Source organism: Hipposideros armiger, unplaced genomic scaffold, assembly GCF_001890085.2.
Source record: "Hipposideros armiger isolate ML-2016 unplaced genomic scaffold, ASM189008v1 scaffold_71, whole genome shotgun sequence".
Lineage (NCBI taxonomy): Eukaryota > Metazoa > Chordata > Mammalia > Chiroptera > Hipposideridae > Hipposideros > Hipposideros armiger.
The window spans coordinates 1,586,659-1,604,946 of NW_017731421.1; the positions used below are offsets into that span (position 1 = coordinate 1,586,659).

Consider the following 18,288-nt stretch of genomic DNA (forward strand, 5'->3'; position numbering starts at 1 on the left):
TGCTAAATTAATATGTTAAATAAAACCCATGAGGTTAGAAACAGTAGGGAAGAAATGCACGCACAAGTCCGTTTCACTTAGTTTGCGCGTCATAGGTGCTCAGCGAATAACTCTTGAATGAAGGAGTAAACGAAGAGGTGCGAAAGCCGTTTTAATGTAGAATCCCTGAGATGGGTAATGGCTTGAATGCAATGGAGAAGGAAGATGGAGTAATTCCAGATGTTTCAAGACAAGTGGCACCATTACCACAGCAGCCCTCGCCCAGCGTTGGAGGCTGTACCCCAGCTAAGCTCTCATGCCTGATAAGACATGTGCCCAGAGAGTTGGGGTTAGGATGTTTATTACAGCGTTGTTTATAATAGCAGAAACATAGGAAACAGCTAAATAATCTTTGGTAGGGGAGTGCATAAATAAATTGTGGTATATTTGTATGATGAATAAAGGGATTACAGTGAATAAACTAGATATTGAAATCTTACCATGGTTAAATCCTAAAGACATAACATTGGGTGATAAGGTAAGTTTGAAAAGAAAATACGCACTACAAAACACTCTAAAAACACCATATAGTGTTTATTAATATGTGCTTGGGGAATAAAAGTATGAAAACATGCATGGAAATGGAACCCAACCTCCTCAGGATACTGGTTACCCTGGGGGGAAGGGAGGACGAGAATGAGCTAGAGGCGCTTTTGATTTGTCTGTAATGTTTTATTATTAACAGCAAATGTGCCACTATATTAGTGTTTATTAAATCGAGGTGGTATAGATTTGTTATTAGTTTCTGTCCTTTTCTGCTGGTTTGAAATGGTTCTTGCTTGTAAAATTTAAATCACAAAAGAAAAGGCTGGATAGCTGAGAGAATGATTTCTGTAGTTAGCCTCCTGTTCTGGACATCCCCCTCTTTTCAACTAGCCTGGCAAACAGAGTGGAATTACATCTGCCACTTAGAACTCACCAAGCCTTAACACCATTTAAAAGCATCAATTCTCAGTTCAGTCTCCAGAGACGGATAGATCTACCTTTGACCTCTTTTGAGGCTTAAAAATGTTCATTAATATCTTTCACCATTGTTTACAGTTTCTACTGCCGCCACCACCACCCTCATTTTTTTCTAAATACCAGAGCATCTATCCAACCTAATTAGAATTAGTTTCTGCAATAAGGTTTAATGAAATTCTCTTTCACATATTTAACTGGAATCTGTTTACTTGAATCCATCACTATATTCTCTTGGTTTGTAACTTTGTAAATTTTTCTTTCCATTCTCTCCAAAAGAAGCCATCAAATAATATACTTGTGGTGAATTGTACTATTCCTAAAATAGCTTTTGTGTTTGGGGAGCAATTTTTGTGCACTGACGCTAGCTCATACTAACTCAGGAGGGCCAATTATGTACATTTCTTTCCAGTTGGCGTTCATTGACATCCCCATTGGTAGCTTGAAATCAGCCATGATGGGAATATTTACACCATGGGAATGGGCACATGCTACAAATCAGATTGTTTTTGTTTTTCGCCTGGAGAGCTGGTGATTAAATGTTCACCAGCCTCCCAATAGGGGGCGTGATGGTTTTCTGAGTTGTGCAGGGCAAATACACATAGAAAAACGGAAAAGGAAAAAGTCTTTGGCCTGTGTCACAGAGCCCCAAAGAGGCATTGCTGGTGCTTAGACCTGTGTGGTGTAGTCGGAGAAGCACTGGCTTTGGAGTCAGGCAGATCTGTGTTTGAATGGCATAGCTAGTCTGGTACTGTGAATTGATCAAGTGTCTGACTGCACCCCTCAGTTTCCCCACCTGTTGAATAAGGATGACAATATCTAGTTTGTAGACATCTTGTGAGTGTTAAGTGAAATAATATGTGCAAAAATCCTAACAAAGCACAAAGGAGATAAGCAATAGATGAGATTTGCACTTCTGATTTACAAGTTCAGATCTCTATATTATCTCATTCTTCCCATAACCCCCCCAACACACACACACACACACACACACATACACACATACATATTTTGATTTCAACTCTAACTGACCAAACTCCTTTCACTAAATGGTGAATATAGTTTTTCTCCAAATATGTGCCACTGGAATAAGTAAAAAAATCTCTGTGTTGACATTTATGTGTGATTTGGGGAATCAGTTTCTTTCCAACAACCTTAGAAATGTATATACTAGGTATCAAATAAGATCATTTTTCAACTGCCTGGCTTTTTCTCCCCTGGCTGTTCTGCTGAGCAAAGCATCCTGTGGAGGATGGATTTGGGAGCCCATGGGTGCTGCAATTCCATCCACCAAATTAACTGCAGCGGCCTTCAGGGAAATTCCCTTGGCTTCCAAATGCTGTGTTCTGTGCTTTCTCTACGTGCTCCAACTGACCTGGTAGGAAACAGCTGCTTCTGAGCCATTCAGCTCAGCCAGAATGTACTTTTCCTGGTTAGACTTCTATTAGTTAATTGGTTTTGAGCCTGAGTAATACGTTTAGGTGTTTTAACGTGTTGGAAAAGGCAAGAGGGTACACAGTGGCAGTTTCCCTGGCTACACAATTCCCCGTTCACCCAGGTCACTCCCCATAAAAATGGACACCAACAAAAATGAAGAAGGTGGAGAGAAAGGAAACTGCCTCTTATCAATTTCTCATGAAACCAAAGGTTTTTGGAGCTCATCTTAGAGACCCTGTATCAGCACTGCTGTCCCCGTAGTTTACATATGTGTTGATCGTGGTGGGCTAAAGAAGAGCATTAAAATCAGTAACGCTGAAATGAGCTCAGATGGCTTGTCAGTAAGTCTGAAGCCAATTGGCAAGACTCGCCCAGAATAAAGTCGCAGAGATGCTGCTTTTTGTCTGTAAAGATAAATGGCGTGTATTGTACAAATGCCGTCCATCAGCTAAACCTAGGTAGGTTATCATATCTCTGGGGGGAAACATAGCAGAAATTCTAATATGCCTATGGAATGTCCTGTGTATCAGGTGCAATACTAGGCTCTTTTTTAATTATTGTGGTAAAATATACATCACATAGATACACCATGTTAACCGTCTTTAAAAGCGTACAGTTCAATGGCAGTAAGTACATTCAAAAGGTTGTGCAACCATCACCACCATCCATCTCCAGAAAGTGCTAGATCCTTTGCCCATCTCAGTCCTTGAACCAGCCTTTGAAGTCCGCATTAATGTTCTCCATACGATGGATGTTGCAGAGATATTGTTTAAAGTCTCATGCTGAGTAACTGTCAGAGCCTGGAATTGAAGCCAGGTGTGTTCACCGCCAGTGCAGGTGGGCAGGTGTGCCTGGCTCTGTCTAACTGTTGGCTTTTTCATGCTCCATCCTATGCTGTTGCCCAGGGGTGATCCTGCTGCTCTTGGATAAGCTGCGGAAGATGAAGTGGGAGCAGATGTGGAGGCTGACCGCGGAGAGGGAGCTGATGGGCATGCTGTCCACGTCCTTGGCTGACCAGGTGAGTGGCCAGGTTGGAAGATATGGTTATCCTTGAGTACCCTGCTTCTGTTCCTCCAACAAATTTGAAAGGAGACGGGCCTGCCTTATTTTCCTGCCCATTGTGTGACTGTACACTTGGCTAGATCTGCTTTGTTCTGCCGGTCTAAGCCAATAGCTCAATGTATCAGTTTATTTCCTTGGTTCATGCCTTCGTTCATTCAGCTGACTTCCACTGCACACTGTGTATGCCAGGGACTGCGTTCAGAAATAGGATTACAGAGATAAGGATGCAGTCCCTGGCCTCAGAGGGGCTCAGAGTGGATGGAGGCAAACATGAGTAAGTGATAATTTGGCGTGTTAAGAGGAGGTTGCCATCTTTATCTCAGTGTGGAGAACATACTGCCTGCCCCTGGGATCCCAGAATGCCACGGCACATCTCCCGGACTAGGTTTCATTTGCCTGTCTAGCAATAAAGTCTAACTTTTAAAGCAACGCCTTTTGCTTAGATCCTGTCCCATGACCCTATCCTCAAGGGAAATGCATTTAAATAGAACGGACAAGCCACCTGGCTGGAGGAACCAGCGTTTAATCCAAGCAACCGGAAAGAGTCCATGAACTCTACCAAACTATTCACATAAAATCATAAAAACCCCATTTCTGATTTTCACTAGGAAACGTGGGGTCCCGAACTTTTGATCTTGGATGTACCAGGTTCACAGGTTTGACTGAGTTTCCTGTGGTGTACGTGGCCCCCTTGAGACGTAAAGATGATTTCTCTGGGTTGTCTGCATTTTATCCTTTCCACTTCATCCAAGAGGCAGGCTCCCTCTCTGTGTATCTGCTCAGGGTTCCATTGTCTGAGTCACTGAGTTCTTGCGATGTTTCCTAATGCAGGGGAAACAAGAAAATCTTCCGGGTTACTGTACTATTTTTTTTTCATATTCTTATTATGCAGTATTTCCCAAGTAGCCAGAAACTAATTTCCTTTTTCAAACATGAAATATGATATAATGAATGAATTAAAAATTACCCAGGTAGCCATTTTAAACCTGAGGGGAAATTTGTCCTCCGTTGTCATATTTTAAGTCAGGTCACGATGACTTGAGTATGTCCCCAACAGCTAGAATTGGATGTCCATGCCCAGTGAGGGTAGTTTATTCAGCCATCTCCTGCCACAGAGGCCCGTGACTCACCTCCCAGCACCTCCTGTCAGCAGCCGGTTAATAGGTATGGCTTGGCGTGGGAGCTCGGAGAAGAGCTCGAGAGAAGTGAAGCCCCTTTAGCAAAAGCCCAGGTTGGCCTGGGAAATGGGGCGTGCCTTCCCAGGAACCATGGCCTGCAGGAAACCAAGGCGCATCCATCATTGAGTCCGCCAAAAGCCCCAGGAAGAGCTGCTGAAACAGGATCTGTAATTTGTCTCAGCCCCAGAACGAGCAGAGCAAGTTGTCACCCATCGTGCCGTTTCCTCTCCAGGAGGCTCAGGATGGATGACACAGGGCTCCTCCATGAGGTGGGAAGAGGGGCAGAAAAGTGACTTCATTTATTATACGCCGGCTCGGATGCCAAAGACACTCCCTGTCAGCCCCAGTGCGCATGCCATGTGGTGCATAATGAGATCAGCAGGACCCATGAGCTCCGAGGCAGCGTGGGACATTCCCCCACCTCTATCCAAACATTGTTGCTCGGTTCCTAGAGATAAGAGGCAAGGGAAGTGCCCCAGGGTGGAAGCCAGCCTGTGTCCCGGGCAGGAGGCTCGGGAGAAGCCCTCACGCACACAGGTGATACAGCACGTAGAGAGTTAGTGTCATCAGCGGAGCCCACCCAACCTTTTGACTGTGTCTCTGCCTTTTACCCCCCAGGATATTTTCAACGCCGTCATCAAACAGAACCCCTTCCTCGTGTATCAGCTCCCCTGTTTCTGGAACGTGCAGCTGTCGGACCACACCCGCTCTGAGCAGTGCTACAGAGACGTGTCTGATCTAAAGGTACAGTAGGGACACATCCCTGAAGGGGAGCACCCTTCAGGGGGATGAATGGCTCTGAGCTTTGTGTGCCGTGTGGTGAGAGCGATAAGGGTACAGAAAGCAGGAAGAATGTGCTTTTCTCCTTTGTTTTTTTGGGTGGTTTTTTTTTCCCCTCCTCTTGTTTGGCCTTTCTGAAAAGCATAAGGCCTCCCAGCATAAGGACCAGCTTGTGTAGTAATTCTTGCCACCTGCTGCCAGCTGTTTTGGTTCATGTCAGCTCCCAAAATCTAGTCATATAATTCAAACAAAAACAGTTATTGAGGGCCTACTCTGTGCCAGGTGCTGCAGATATGGATATGAATAACGTACTTCCTACTGTCAAGTCATTCAGTGGCTTAGAGGAAATAAATGTAAAAAACAATGACAGGTACTATGATAGGCGTGTGTGGTCGGGGGGAGGGGGGCATGGATACAATAGTGGTAGGGCCCAGCAGGAGAAAGACGAAGAAGACAGGGTATCGGTTATCTGCTCCCACAAATCATGGTGCGGAACAAAAACTGTGCTAACAGTGATGGAAATCAGCAAGCGTTTATTTAGTTGATTGAGTCTGTGGGTTGGCTGGATGGTTGTCTTACTTTCACGGGTTTAACCAAGTATCCACAGTCAGCTTCAGATAGGATGGCTGGTGGCTGGGGCCACTTCTCTGTCCTCCAGTGTCCCCCATAGCCCATCAGCAGGCCTGTCCATCTTGTTCTCATGGCAAAGCAGAGATTTGGAAGACAAAGCTCAGCGCACACAAGGAAACCTTGGGTCCTTCTTGCCAGCATTCTCTTGGCCAAAGTAGCCATATGTCTGAGCCCAGAGTTAAGAGGTGTGTCAGAATTCCCTACGTACAATAGGAGGAGGGAACAACTGACCTCAGCTATTAAGTAACAGATCAAGGATTTGAACCCAGGCCTGTCAGACACCAAGTGTGTTTGCTTCTCCAGCTGTATCAAAGAAGAAGTATTACTAGATACATGCACCCACAGGGAGTCTATTTCATTTATAATAAAATTTAGATGCATTGCCCATGTGACACTGCAGTGATGATAACTGCAAGTGTTAAAAAGGAAGGCGTGCAAACCTGACTTTCCTAGTAAGTCAGTGTTTTGCAATTGGTTTCTGGTCCATGTCCACCCACATGTGCGTATTTTATCTTATTTAGAGGCATAATGCACATGGAATTTTGTACTCTTTCATTACTTACCCATTTCTGTTACCTTAGTTGTTCCCAAATATAGACTGTGTTGTTACGAACAGCTTCAAGTTCACACCTTCCCAAGGAGGAAATCACAGTCAAAAAGAAAGAACTTTTTGTTTTAAATGCACTTGAAGTTTATTGCAAAATATTAGAAACTATTTAAAACAGAAGTACGTGCATCATTCATTCTTTCAATCAGCTTGTATGAAATTCCTTTAATATGTCATGTATGTGTTAGACACAAAGGAAATAGATGAAATGCACAGGAATAGTCCTAAGAATATCATGAACTGGAAGGTCACAGGGCAGGAGAATAAAACCAGCCCTGTAAAGAACACCTTAAAATGCTAGATAAAATGTTTTTAAATGTTTTGAAAGCATAGCTGATCAGTCCATGAAGTAAATGAAATAAGCAGAGGCCAGGAGGAATGATAAAGTGTGAATCGAAAGAATCAGCAAAGAACAGCTAGATGTGACTAGATTTCTCACTGAGGCCATTTGCTGCTCCTTGGTGGCTGGGCAGCTGGTTTAAAGGTAGGTGACTGTATATTCTATTGTTCAAATGAGGGAATGCTGTCATGAGTTACACTGGGACAATAGACCTAAGTCACAGTCAGCCAAACAACATGTATAACCATCCTATTGAAAGGTGGTGCATGGGAACTTGGGGTCCCACAGGAAGAAAGACAACTAAAGGACCCCAGCATAAAGTCAGGAGGGTGTTCGTTAGGAGGAAGGAGTATGATTCCAGATTCAGGAAGGCAGGTTGAACAAACAAATGAGAAATCTGCGGGAAGTCCAAATAACAGTTTCTAAATAATAGTAATAATGTATAATATATAGGTTTAAAAGGTTTATACCTAAAATACCAGACAATAACATCGCATTAGTAAGAAGGGAAGTGATTAGTATTAAAGTATTCTAAGATCATTGTTGAGTTGTGGGGAACAAGATACTAACTTCAGCCCTTAAGCTAGGTATTCATGCTAACATTCAAGATTAAGCTCTAAAGGAATTTTTTTAAAGGGTCCATAACTTATAAGTCCATGGTGGATGGTATGGTGAATGGAATAAGAAATCCCAAAACAACCAAAATAGCTCAATCGTTAAAAAAAAAAAAATGCAAGAAAAATATAGAAAAAGTGGGGAAAATAGAAAGCAAGAAATCAAGATGGTAGAAATAAGTTTAAATATATCGATAATCAAATAAACTAATTTGGGGAATGAAAGGACAAATTGTCAGATTGAACAGGAAACAACATCCAACGTGTGCTATTTACAAGAGTCCTAACAAACACTTTAGCTCTACATCATAATTGAAGCAGTACATATTTTACAATCTAGGACTTGGATGTAACTGGTCAAAAACTGAGAAGTGGATGACTTGCTGGAGAAAGCAGTAAGGGTTCAGTGGGCAAATGATAACAGATTGAAGCAATGCCTGTGTCCTCATAATAAATGACATTTCTTGACCAGGCAGGAGCACAAGAGACTTCCAAAGTCTCAAATCTTATTTTCATATAAAAAAATAAAAACTAGAAAACTTCCACAAAAATCAGTGCAACTGGAAATTCTGGCAGGCTTAAAAAAGGAGGAAATTCTGGCACATGCCATAATGTGGACAGACCTTGAAGACATGTTAAGTGAAAAAAGCCAGTCACAAAAGGACAGGTATGGTATGATCCCACTTATATGAGGTACCTACAGTAGTCAAATTCACAGAGACAGAAAGTGGAACAGTGATTACCAGGGGCCAGGGTGGGGGAGGAGGTGGAGTTAGCGGGTATAGCGTTTCAGCATGGAGTGATGAGAAAGTTCTGGACAAGGACAGCGGTGATGGTTGCACAGCCACGTGAACATACTTAGTGTCACTTGAACTCTACGCTTAAAAATGGTTAAAATGGTACATTTTATGTATATTTTACCTCAGTAAAAAAAAAAAACAAAAAAAACAGAAAGAAATGCAGGGCCGGGAAGGAGGCCTTGGCAGGTCACATGTCTTGTGAAATTGTTTGCTCTTGGGAGGTTTAGTATGAGATTCATTCAAGAAACCAGGCAGGTCTTCTTGAGCCAGGACATTGGGCACGATACCTGAGAGCCTGAAAATTGGCAGCCAGGGGAAGGTAAAGAAAAGGCATCATAAATTAGAAGGAGACTCTTCATCTGTGAACTTCCTGCTTCAACATCTTATAGATGCCAACAGAGCTCGGTCTCCAAGTGCAAGTGTGTCACGTCTGACATACCTACCACAGACATACCTACGCGTTCGCGTGCCTGTATCGGTATTTACTGGATGGTTACTATGTGCCAGGTGCTGTTAGGGCCCTAGTGGTGCTGTGGGAAGCAAAACAAAGCTGTTGGTCATGGAGAGCTTACGTGTTTGTGTAACAGATGGCTACGCCATGTTGGCGTTGCTTAGGAGTCGCTTAATTATTGTCACTTTGAACCTGTAAAACAAAATAATTTGTGAACTCTCTTTGGCCACCTATTGTGTAAGTAGAGGAATTTCTGCTTCAGCAAAACCCTGAAGTAGAGTCATGGTTTATCAAATAGATAAGCCAAAAAAAAAAACAAAAAACAGGAAGTCATTTTACCTACTCACATAACAAAATCTTACACAGAACCCTAAAAGATAGCCAATATTTATATACAAAAGGAGCTGCCTTAGAGGTAGGGAAAGGGTGAAGGGATAAAGTGGAGAGGTTGGTGGGCCCAAGCCCCAGCCTCTGGGTTATATCAGGGCCTGGACGTTGGCATGGAGCCCAGAGGCCTGGCCCAAGAAGACAGCGTTTCTGTAGGTCCCACCAGGCCACCCTGGGCCTCCGATTCCAGGTAGAGGTTCATCTTTGTCATTTTCTCATCTTTCTTCTCCTTCCTCCCATTTTTTATTTTATTTCATCCATCATGTTCAACATTTGTGAAGGACCTCCTATTTTCTAGTTATTATGTTCCTCCCTGGGAATATAAGTTCTGGGGAATATAGTAAGTTCTCACTTAACATTGTCCACAGGGTCATGGAAACCGTGACTTGAAGCGAAGCAACGTATTACAAAATGAATTTTACCACAGGCTAACTGATGTAAACAGAAGTTCCTAGGGCATATTTCTGGTCATAAAAACATCACCAAACTTCTAAACAAAGACCCCAAACACTTGTAATATTAAACATTGAAATAAATGTGAGCTATACAGACATTTAAGAAAGATTCAAAAAAGCAAGTAAAATAATTCTTTTCCAACCCACTTATTCCAGTTCAGGGCTGGGGATGGCACGAGCCTCTCCCAGCAGCTCAGAGCGCCAGGCAGGAACGCACCCTGGACAGGACGCCCTTCCGTCACAGGACACACACACACACGAATATTTAGTTCCATTTTCAATTACATTACAAATACAAGTGGCATAAAATCACACTTGGTAATAAACACAGCTCACTCCTGGAGAGCATCAAGTTCAACATGTAGCAGCCATGTTCCCACTTTCTGCTAGAGAACAGCTTACTGGCCTGGGGCTTCTAGCTGTGGGTGTCAGCGGAGAACTTGGTGCTAAGCATAGGTTCGTTAAGAGAACGTCTAAGGGGAGAAATGGTTTCCTTGAGGTTTCATTGCTTGTGCTCCTTTTGGAGCCAAGGAACCCTGTAAATTCTCCTGACAGTTCTACCAGCTAAGGGACTTGAGTAAATCACTTAACCTCTAGCGGGCTCAGTTACATATGGAGGCCATTATTCTGGGCCCCGTCGCAGCCAGGCCCCTTGAATGCTCCAAAGAAATGCACTTGACTTCACCTCAGTCTTTTGTGTTTCAAAGACCTTCATTTTTCTCTCTTCAGTCCTTAAGCTGGATGACCCTGCCCTCCCCCTGGCTGAGTCTCAAAAAGGGAAGGACCCAAAGCGCCGTTGTTTAATCTCTTCACCAGGAGCACAAACTCTTAGGGGACCAGCAAAGGGGCTGTGTGCCGGTTTAGAGAAGGGAGAATGGGAGAGATGCTATAAAACTGTGTTCTCGCCCTTGCATCTTCAATGTTAGAGAAGCAAGCCCTGGCCAGACCAAAGGGTACAGTCCTCAGGTCTGTAAGTCTAACTGGAGCCCCAGAGCTGAGTAAACCGTGGTTCCTGCCCTCAGCAGGGTCACGGTCAGTGAGAAGTAGCCAGTGAGTAAACAGAACATTCCAGTACAGCCTGCGAGGTGTTGTAAGGAAGTAAGGGGTGCTGAGAGGGCAGGAGGAAGACCCCTGGCTGGGAGCATGATACGGTCTGTGTCTAGGAGGGATTTCTGTGGGAGATCCTCAGCTGGGTCTCGATGGCCAAACTCGACTCCTTGCTTGTCTCCTGCCCCCACAGCACTCCTCAGCCCCCAAACACCCTCGCTCCCCATCCCCCCAGCCCTGCTTATGCCCCTGGAGAGTGAAAAGGAGTGGAAACCCACTTGCACGTTGGAAACAGTGGACTGGGTGCCGGGAGCCAGGCTGCAGGGACCACGCCATTGCTCCAAACACATCTGCCCCGAATGCGGTGATCCCTTCCTGGGGTTGACAGGAAATACACCTCAGAGGAGGCGAGCTGTGACCAGGCCCTCAAAGGACAAAATGGAGTTTCCCAGGCACATTGGATGGGACTTGTGTTCCAACCATGGCCTCACTTAATCTTACAAAAGCCTCACGAGGTGAATATTATTTGGTCTGTTTTATACCTTAGAAAATTAAGGATCATACACAATAAGTCCAGTACTTACCCAGACTCACAGAGCTACGTACGACAGAGATGAAGTTCAAATTCACATCAGTTTGACTCGATGTCCAGAGTTCTGTGCTCTGACCCTGGGCTGAGTTACCACCTGAATATATTTTCCCAGGAAAACATTTTACGTGAGATAATGGTTCTATAGGATTTTTCTACATGAGCCCTCTTTGGATTCAATGGGTTTTTTGAGCCCTAACCTCAGAACAGAGGCCTTAAATATAACATTTTCTCCTTGAAAGAACATTTGATTTTTAAACAACAGACTCAGAGGCTGAGTTGTTGACTGCCGTCCATTCATAAATTGGGAACTGCGCACACTTAAAAGAAAAATCCTGAAGGAGAAGAGAAAAACAAAATGAAGACACGCCATCCATATGGGGAAATGATGTATGTTCCTAGAGGCAGCCTGTAGTATTTGCATAAAAGGAATAGCACATAACTCAAGTTTTAAAACATTTTATAATACTTAGAGGTGTCAGTTTTCACATCTTTTGAGGGAGATGGGGGGCCGCCATATATTAGCATATTGAGCGTGTTATGTAGCTAAGCAGACTCCAGTGAAAAATGAGGCAGAGGGAGCCGGAGAGAGGGTAATAAAAATGACGAATCGTAAGGTTGATTTGGGAGGATTCGGATGGAACGAGGAAGGACAAACAGTTGCTTTGAGGAAGAAGGTCTGAAATCCAGAGTCACCACCTCCCAGCCAGACCTCTCTTTACCTCAGGCCAGTGCCTGTTTAATTTCACTGCATGATCCAAGTTCAAGGGCTCTAAGTGTTATTGTCTCTGCACATCGCTGCAGCTTGTAAACTCAAGGAGTCTCAGGATTACATATGAGGCAGCTGGCCCCTGTTCAAGTAGCCTGTTTTTTTGACATTGTCGCTCTGTAGCTCATGCCTGGAATCACTCATTCACCCAGAAAACACTTGCAGGGTACCCAGCACAGGCCAGGCTGTAAGGCTGCTGTTGGGTTCCTTAACCTCTCTGGACCAAGTGCCCTCATCGGAGAAAGTTGGGAAATAATCACCGCTTTAGAGGAGATGTAAAGATTAGAAGTGGTTATACATGCATCGGTTAGTACCGGGCTATGAGACACGTAGTAAGCCTACTATTCGCATGATTAATAATACATCAGTATTAGTCCCACTCTCTCAGAGTACTTTGCAGTCGGCTGGTGGGCAAAACGTGTAACGAGGGATCTTCTTCCTCGTGCGTTCTCGTGCTCTCGTTTCACAGACAGGAAGTAGGGACCCAAAGAGAGGAAGTGGCTCGCTCAAGGTTAAGCACTGTTTTGTGGCATGCGTCATCTTGTGCCCCAATATTTTACAGGAGAATGACATGCTCAGCCAAGGGGACTTTGGATCATTTAAGCTGTCGTCTTTTATCTTTCCTCAATATTCGCCCACTCTTTGCTCGTTGAGTAATCTTCAGAACTTAATGCGTTTGCGCGGTAGCCACGTAAGTTATCCATCCCTGGCTGTGTTATCCATGGCTGATGAAGTTCAGACGCCATGATTCCTGGAAATATCCAGACTCCTAGAAGGAAAGTGATGACTGGAAAATTGACTCGACAGTAGCACTTTTTGGTATGTGTATCCAAACAGTTCTAAGAGACGTGCTAATGTGCTTTCTTTAAAATAGAGGAGAGCTGAGAAAGAGGGGAATTCTACGTACTATTTATGCCAAATACTATATTATGAAGTTCTACAGCAAGGAAACCTGATCGATTTTGTTGATCCCCAGCCTTTCCCACACGTATTCTGTGTCAACACACAGCACAGACCCCTTTGACCATGGAATACCTTGTGGGACAGTTTCCTTAGATGCCCACTGTCAGAAAAACTTCCCTGGAAAACCTGGGCTCTCTTAAGGGTTTTGAAAGAGGGAAGCACCGATTGAGCAGATTTGCTGGTTGTGAATGTTGAAACACTGAAATGTCTAAGTATGTAGAAATGGGGGCTTTAATAGGTAAGACACATTTTTTTTAACCTCAAAATCCTATAACAATGGAAACAATTTCACATATTTATTTCCTCAAAGCTCTGTCTACATCACAACTTCTTTCTCAAAGTAGTTGCTCTCTCACTCATCACCTTTACATGGAAGGGTCGGATTGAAAGTGTGTTTTGTTTTGTTTTGTTTTTTCAAAAATGTGAGATAGCATACCACCGACAACCTTTTTTTTTTTTTTTTCATAAAAACAGAAATGTGTAAATCACCTTCACGTATGCCATCTATCGTTGGCCGTGAGTTAACCAGTGAAGCTCTATGTTGCACAGATTTTTATGGGCATTCCTATGTCCTTAGAAAGTACTGTAGACATTCTTGGATGTTTTCAGTCTTGCCTTTATGAAATTGCCCAAATCAGTGACATCTAGTAGTACTGGTGCACGCTGGCTACAAGTGCTTTGTTGCACACATGCCTATCAGTGATCCACTAAAGGAATTCGATATGTGTGCTCACTCTGTAACCTTACTTGGAAACCTTTCAGTATTCCAAGTAAAGGAGCTGTACCTTCGACGATTACACATACATACTTTCCATAAAACACTACAATCAGTAAAGTAGGAATTTACTGTTCAGGATATAACTTCTCCAGGACACTTTTCCTATTGTGCTCACTGACAAGTTGTTTTTTTGTGTATTCCATTATCTACACAGAGTCTTGCAAATAGCATGAGGGACACATGTCAGAAATCCTCTGTACTTTGATTTAACTCCGTATCGAGTCTCACGTATAATTTGTTCTAATGCTAGTGTCCTCGGGCCTTCAGCAGGTGTATTCCGTGACTCTTCCCACAATATCTGCTGACCAAGGAATTCACTTCATTGTGTTACCATATTTTTTGTGTATTTTTTCAGCCGTTTTTGCCAAGGCAGGAAAAACAAGTGTTTGTCTTATTGGATTTCATTATCTTTCATTTTTATGTGTGAAATTGCCAAAGACACTGCCATTCTCTTTTTGCGGGATTTAGTGAAACGTCGTAAAGTTCTGGAGTCTCACAAGACTTTAAACGTCCTCTGCAAATTTAGAAGCTTGGTGTCATATCCTGGGTGCACTGTTTTCAAATGTCTCACTAATCGTGCATTTTTGTCTCACATTAAGTAATATCTGAAGGCATAATACACATTTGGGGTGGATTCTTCCTGAACGATTGTGGTCATAAATGCATATTTGAAATAGTCTTGAGAGTTTAATTTTTTTTTTTTGCCAGTTTCTTGTCAGATCTAATTAGTTCAGCGTTTCTGTACTTGGTAAAGTAGCTAAGGAAGAGCTCATCTTGGAGCAGAATTGTCAGCTCAGCTGTTTTCTTGTCAGTCACATGAGCTGGTCCTATTGGTATTCTCAATCTGGCCTTGCTTTGTAGGACTTCTTTTTTTTCTTTTCTTTTTTAATGTAAACTTTTTATTTGAAAGGAGTTAGATTTACAGAAAAGTTGTAAAAGTAATTCTGAGAGTCCCTATCCCCCTCATCCAGTTTCAGGTTCCCCTCATGTTAACATTTACATAACAAGGGGAACTTCTCAAAACTAACAAACCGAAAATGGGGGGCTGCTGTTACCTACTGAGGCATTAGTCCCGGGTTTTCCATCCATGTGCTGTTCCCTTAGTCTCCTCTGGTCTCTGACAGTTTCTTATTCTTTCCTTGTTTTTCATGACTGACCTTGATAGTTTTTAAGGCAGACTGGTCAGGTAGTTGATAACATGTCCCTCAAATTTGGTTTGTACGGTGTATTTGCTCATCATTACACTGAGGTTACAGGTGGTTGGAAAGACTATATCACAGGAGTGAGTTGCAAATCACTTATTGTCACTTGTGTCCGGAGGGGCCTGATTTCCACACAGGACATCACTCAGGATGCTTAACTGCCCTGGTTAAGGCAGTTTTTGCTGGTTTTCTCTACTGTAAAGTTACTATTTTTCCCTTTCAAACTTCAGTTTTTAGAGGTGAGTCGCTACATCCACCCCACACTGGAAGTGGGTAGAATATATACTGGGGGTGCCAAAAAAAATGTAGACAAGTGGACACTTTGGTCAACGTGGCTCAAGCAGTAGTTTGCTGTAATCAGAAGTGTCTGGACGCTGATGGGAACCACTTTGAGCACCTCTTGTAATGGCAGAAGTCCAACATGGCTTGTATTCTTCTTTTGTTATTGGTACATATTATTACAATTTTAATAGCTTTCCTTTCTCAAAATATGTATATGTTTTTTGGCACCCTCTGTATTTATTGGGGTCCTTCTGTAAGATTTGTCTCTTTCCCCCATTTATGTATTCATTTGTATCCAAATGGACTCATGCATATTTATTTTATACTTTGGGTTATACTATAGGATTCTTTTGAAGCCATTTGCTCATTTTGTGAGGGTTATTTTAGTTTAATAATATTGTTAATACTATTAAATGCACTAAAAATAGATATATGTATCATTTGTAGAACAGCTACCCAGGCACATTTAAAACCCCAGTACATCTCAATATTTGAGGGCATCATGTCACACTCTCTGCATTGACACAGTTAGATATGGGTGCTCAAATGTTGTAGCCGATCTCTCTCTCTCTCTCTCTCCTACCCTCCCTCCCTCTCACTCTCTCTCCCTTACCCTCTGCTTTTCTCTGTTATGGCAGGGAAATGCCTGGCAGCCCCCCAGCCAGTGTATAGAGCCTCGTCGTTCAGCAAATAGGTATTGCACACTTGCTATGAGTCAGGCACTGTTCCGAGCACTGGTTATACACTGAACAAGACAGTGCAGATCCTGCTCTCCCTGAGCTGGTATTCTAATGCAGAGTACAGATATGAAACAAGAAAGCAAATGATGAAATTGGTCATGTTGGGTTGCGAACGTGCCGTGAAGAAATCAGAGCAGGGCAAGGTAAGAGTGGCTAGCACTCGTGATCCCAGGCTGAACGGAGATGCCCCCTCTCTCTCAGTGACTCTGCAAAAGGACCGCGTTTACCCCTCATGGGGCACATGCACACGCCTGAACCCATCTCGGTGTTCTTCAGAATGGTCAGGAATGGCTCATTCATCACCCTGAGTCACGTGCCCATGCCTCTGGCATGTCAGGCATGACGGATGGTGCTGTTAGGATCGTAGGAAGAAGGCAGGGTCTGGTTTTGCGAAGGAACCGTGCCCAGCACAGAAAAGCCAAAGTGGGCCACTGTGGCAGGTGCTGCTGGGAACAGGAAGCAATGCTGCCTTTCCCCGAGTTGCCAAGCAGTGAATCATATGGTGCCCACCCCCAAGGGCATTACCAAATTCTGCCAAATTGGCAAAGCCCTACCGGAGTCCACAGCCTGCTGTTCCTTAATGGTTTCCCCAAAAATAAGACCTCGCCGGAAAAGAAGTCATAGCATGATTTTAGGTGCCAAAATATGGCACCTTGGCATACTGAATATTTTAAGCTGAAGGAGTTTGTGGAAAAGGCACCCTTCTCCTTGAAAACGGTTATAAAACCCTCATGTGAGGGGTGTGTGCCCTCCGTATCCTCGAGGAGTCATGCTATGGCTGATTCTCTGGGTAGGTCTTATTTTCAGGGAAACACAGTCTCTCTAGAGGTGGACGCTGCTTGCCTCTGTCCACCTTGTCCCCAGATCCACAGAGGCGCTCCCCAGGAAGACACCGTGTGGAGTCCATGACATGTGAGTAAAGTCGTAGTCATTACTTCTGTGGAGACAGGAAGGGCACAGGGCTGGTTATCATCCACTGGTCGTATGTTGGGCATCTAGAGAGAGGCCACACTGAGGCAACATTCATGGAGGATTCTTACACTGTTTGCATCGTTTTTCCATTTCCCACTATCAGTGGTCTATCAGAGATTCTCAACACATCCCAGAATTCAAATTGAATTTTTACCCCCATTTTATAGCAAAAAAGAACCCAAAATATTGAACATAACAAACGTTAGAGAATATAGCTGGATCTTCGTGTAGATTCCTGACCCTCCAAGGGCCCCGAGTATTATCAAAGGTATCCATTTTCCTGTTGTCATTTTTTTCCTCTCCCCAACCTCTACCTCAGACAGGAAAAAATAAGAAATGTTACAGATGACAGAACAAGAAATGATAAGATACAGGACTGGGCCTCGGATCCACGCACTGGTCTAAGTGTCTACATTTTCCAACCAAGGGGACTGAATAATCAGAGTTTGGTATGTTTTCTTCCCCTTTCCTGAGCAATGATGCATTTTTGTCTGGGAAGGTTTATTTTTTTCCACCCCCTCTGGGAGTTGTAAAAAACAAGAAGCAATAAAGAGCTGAGTAAAAGGAGGAAAGAGTCACAGAGCTTTTGTGCTCGGAGTCTGCGTATCAAGGATACCGTTTTTATTTAATAGCTGCTACCAGCTGTTGTCAGGAATGAGAAAGGAAAAGGAAGGGAGTTGGAAGAGACTCTTCAGCATCAGTAGGGGAATAAGAAACTGAAGTGGATTCCATTGGCAGCCGGCAAACGTTGCCCAAGCCTGTCACTGTGAGTGCAGAGCTGGACAAAGCACGGGTCTTGTAGCCACGGAGCCGGCCGGCCAGGTTTTACATAGAGACTGAAGGACAGTGTCACTTTAGCGAACATCCTGTGGGAATGGAATATGGACTATTCCAGGACTCACGTAGACTGAGCACCAGCCTGTTCCAGCCTCCGCAGTAGCCACCTCTATACCTCTCTTGTCTCATTGACCCTCCCAAGCAGGTATTGTTATTCCCTCTTAGCAGATCGGCAAATAGAGGCTCAAATACATTACGTTGTTTGAGTACCAGAGTTGGGGGAAAGCAGGGTGACATTTGCCTCCTTGCCCATCTCGGCCCAGTGCCTGAAACCCACGGGAAGGTGTTTGCCTTCCTGAATAGCCCCCTCTTCAGGCCCCTCCTGCGATCCAGCCTGGCCCTGGCATGGCCATATTGTCTGTACCCACC

At 43.7% G+C, this 18,288-nt stretch overlaps 1 protein-coding gene across 1 annotated transcript in view; it reads left to right on the plus strand.

Annotated features, from left to right (window-relative positions):
* The window catches only part of LARGE1 (LARGE xylosyl- and glucuronyltransferase 1), a 491,262-nt gene that overhangs the window by 414,492 nt on the left and 58,482 nt on the right, over positions 1–18,288 (plus strand). Inside the window, exons 8-9 of the mRNA XM_019642580.1 lie at positions 3,342–3,454; positions 5,295–5,420. Of these exons, the coding sequence (XP_019498125.1) occupies positions 3,342–3,454; positions 5,295–5,420 (239 nt within the window). The remainder of the gene's footprint in view (positions 1–3,341; positions 3,455–5,294; positions 5,421–18,288) is intronic.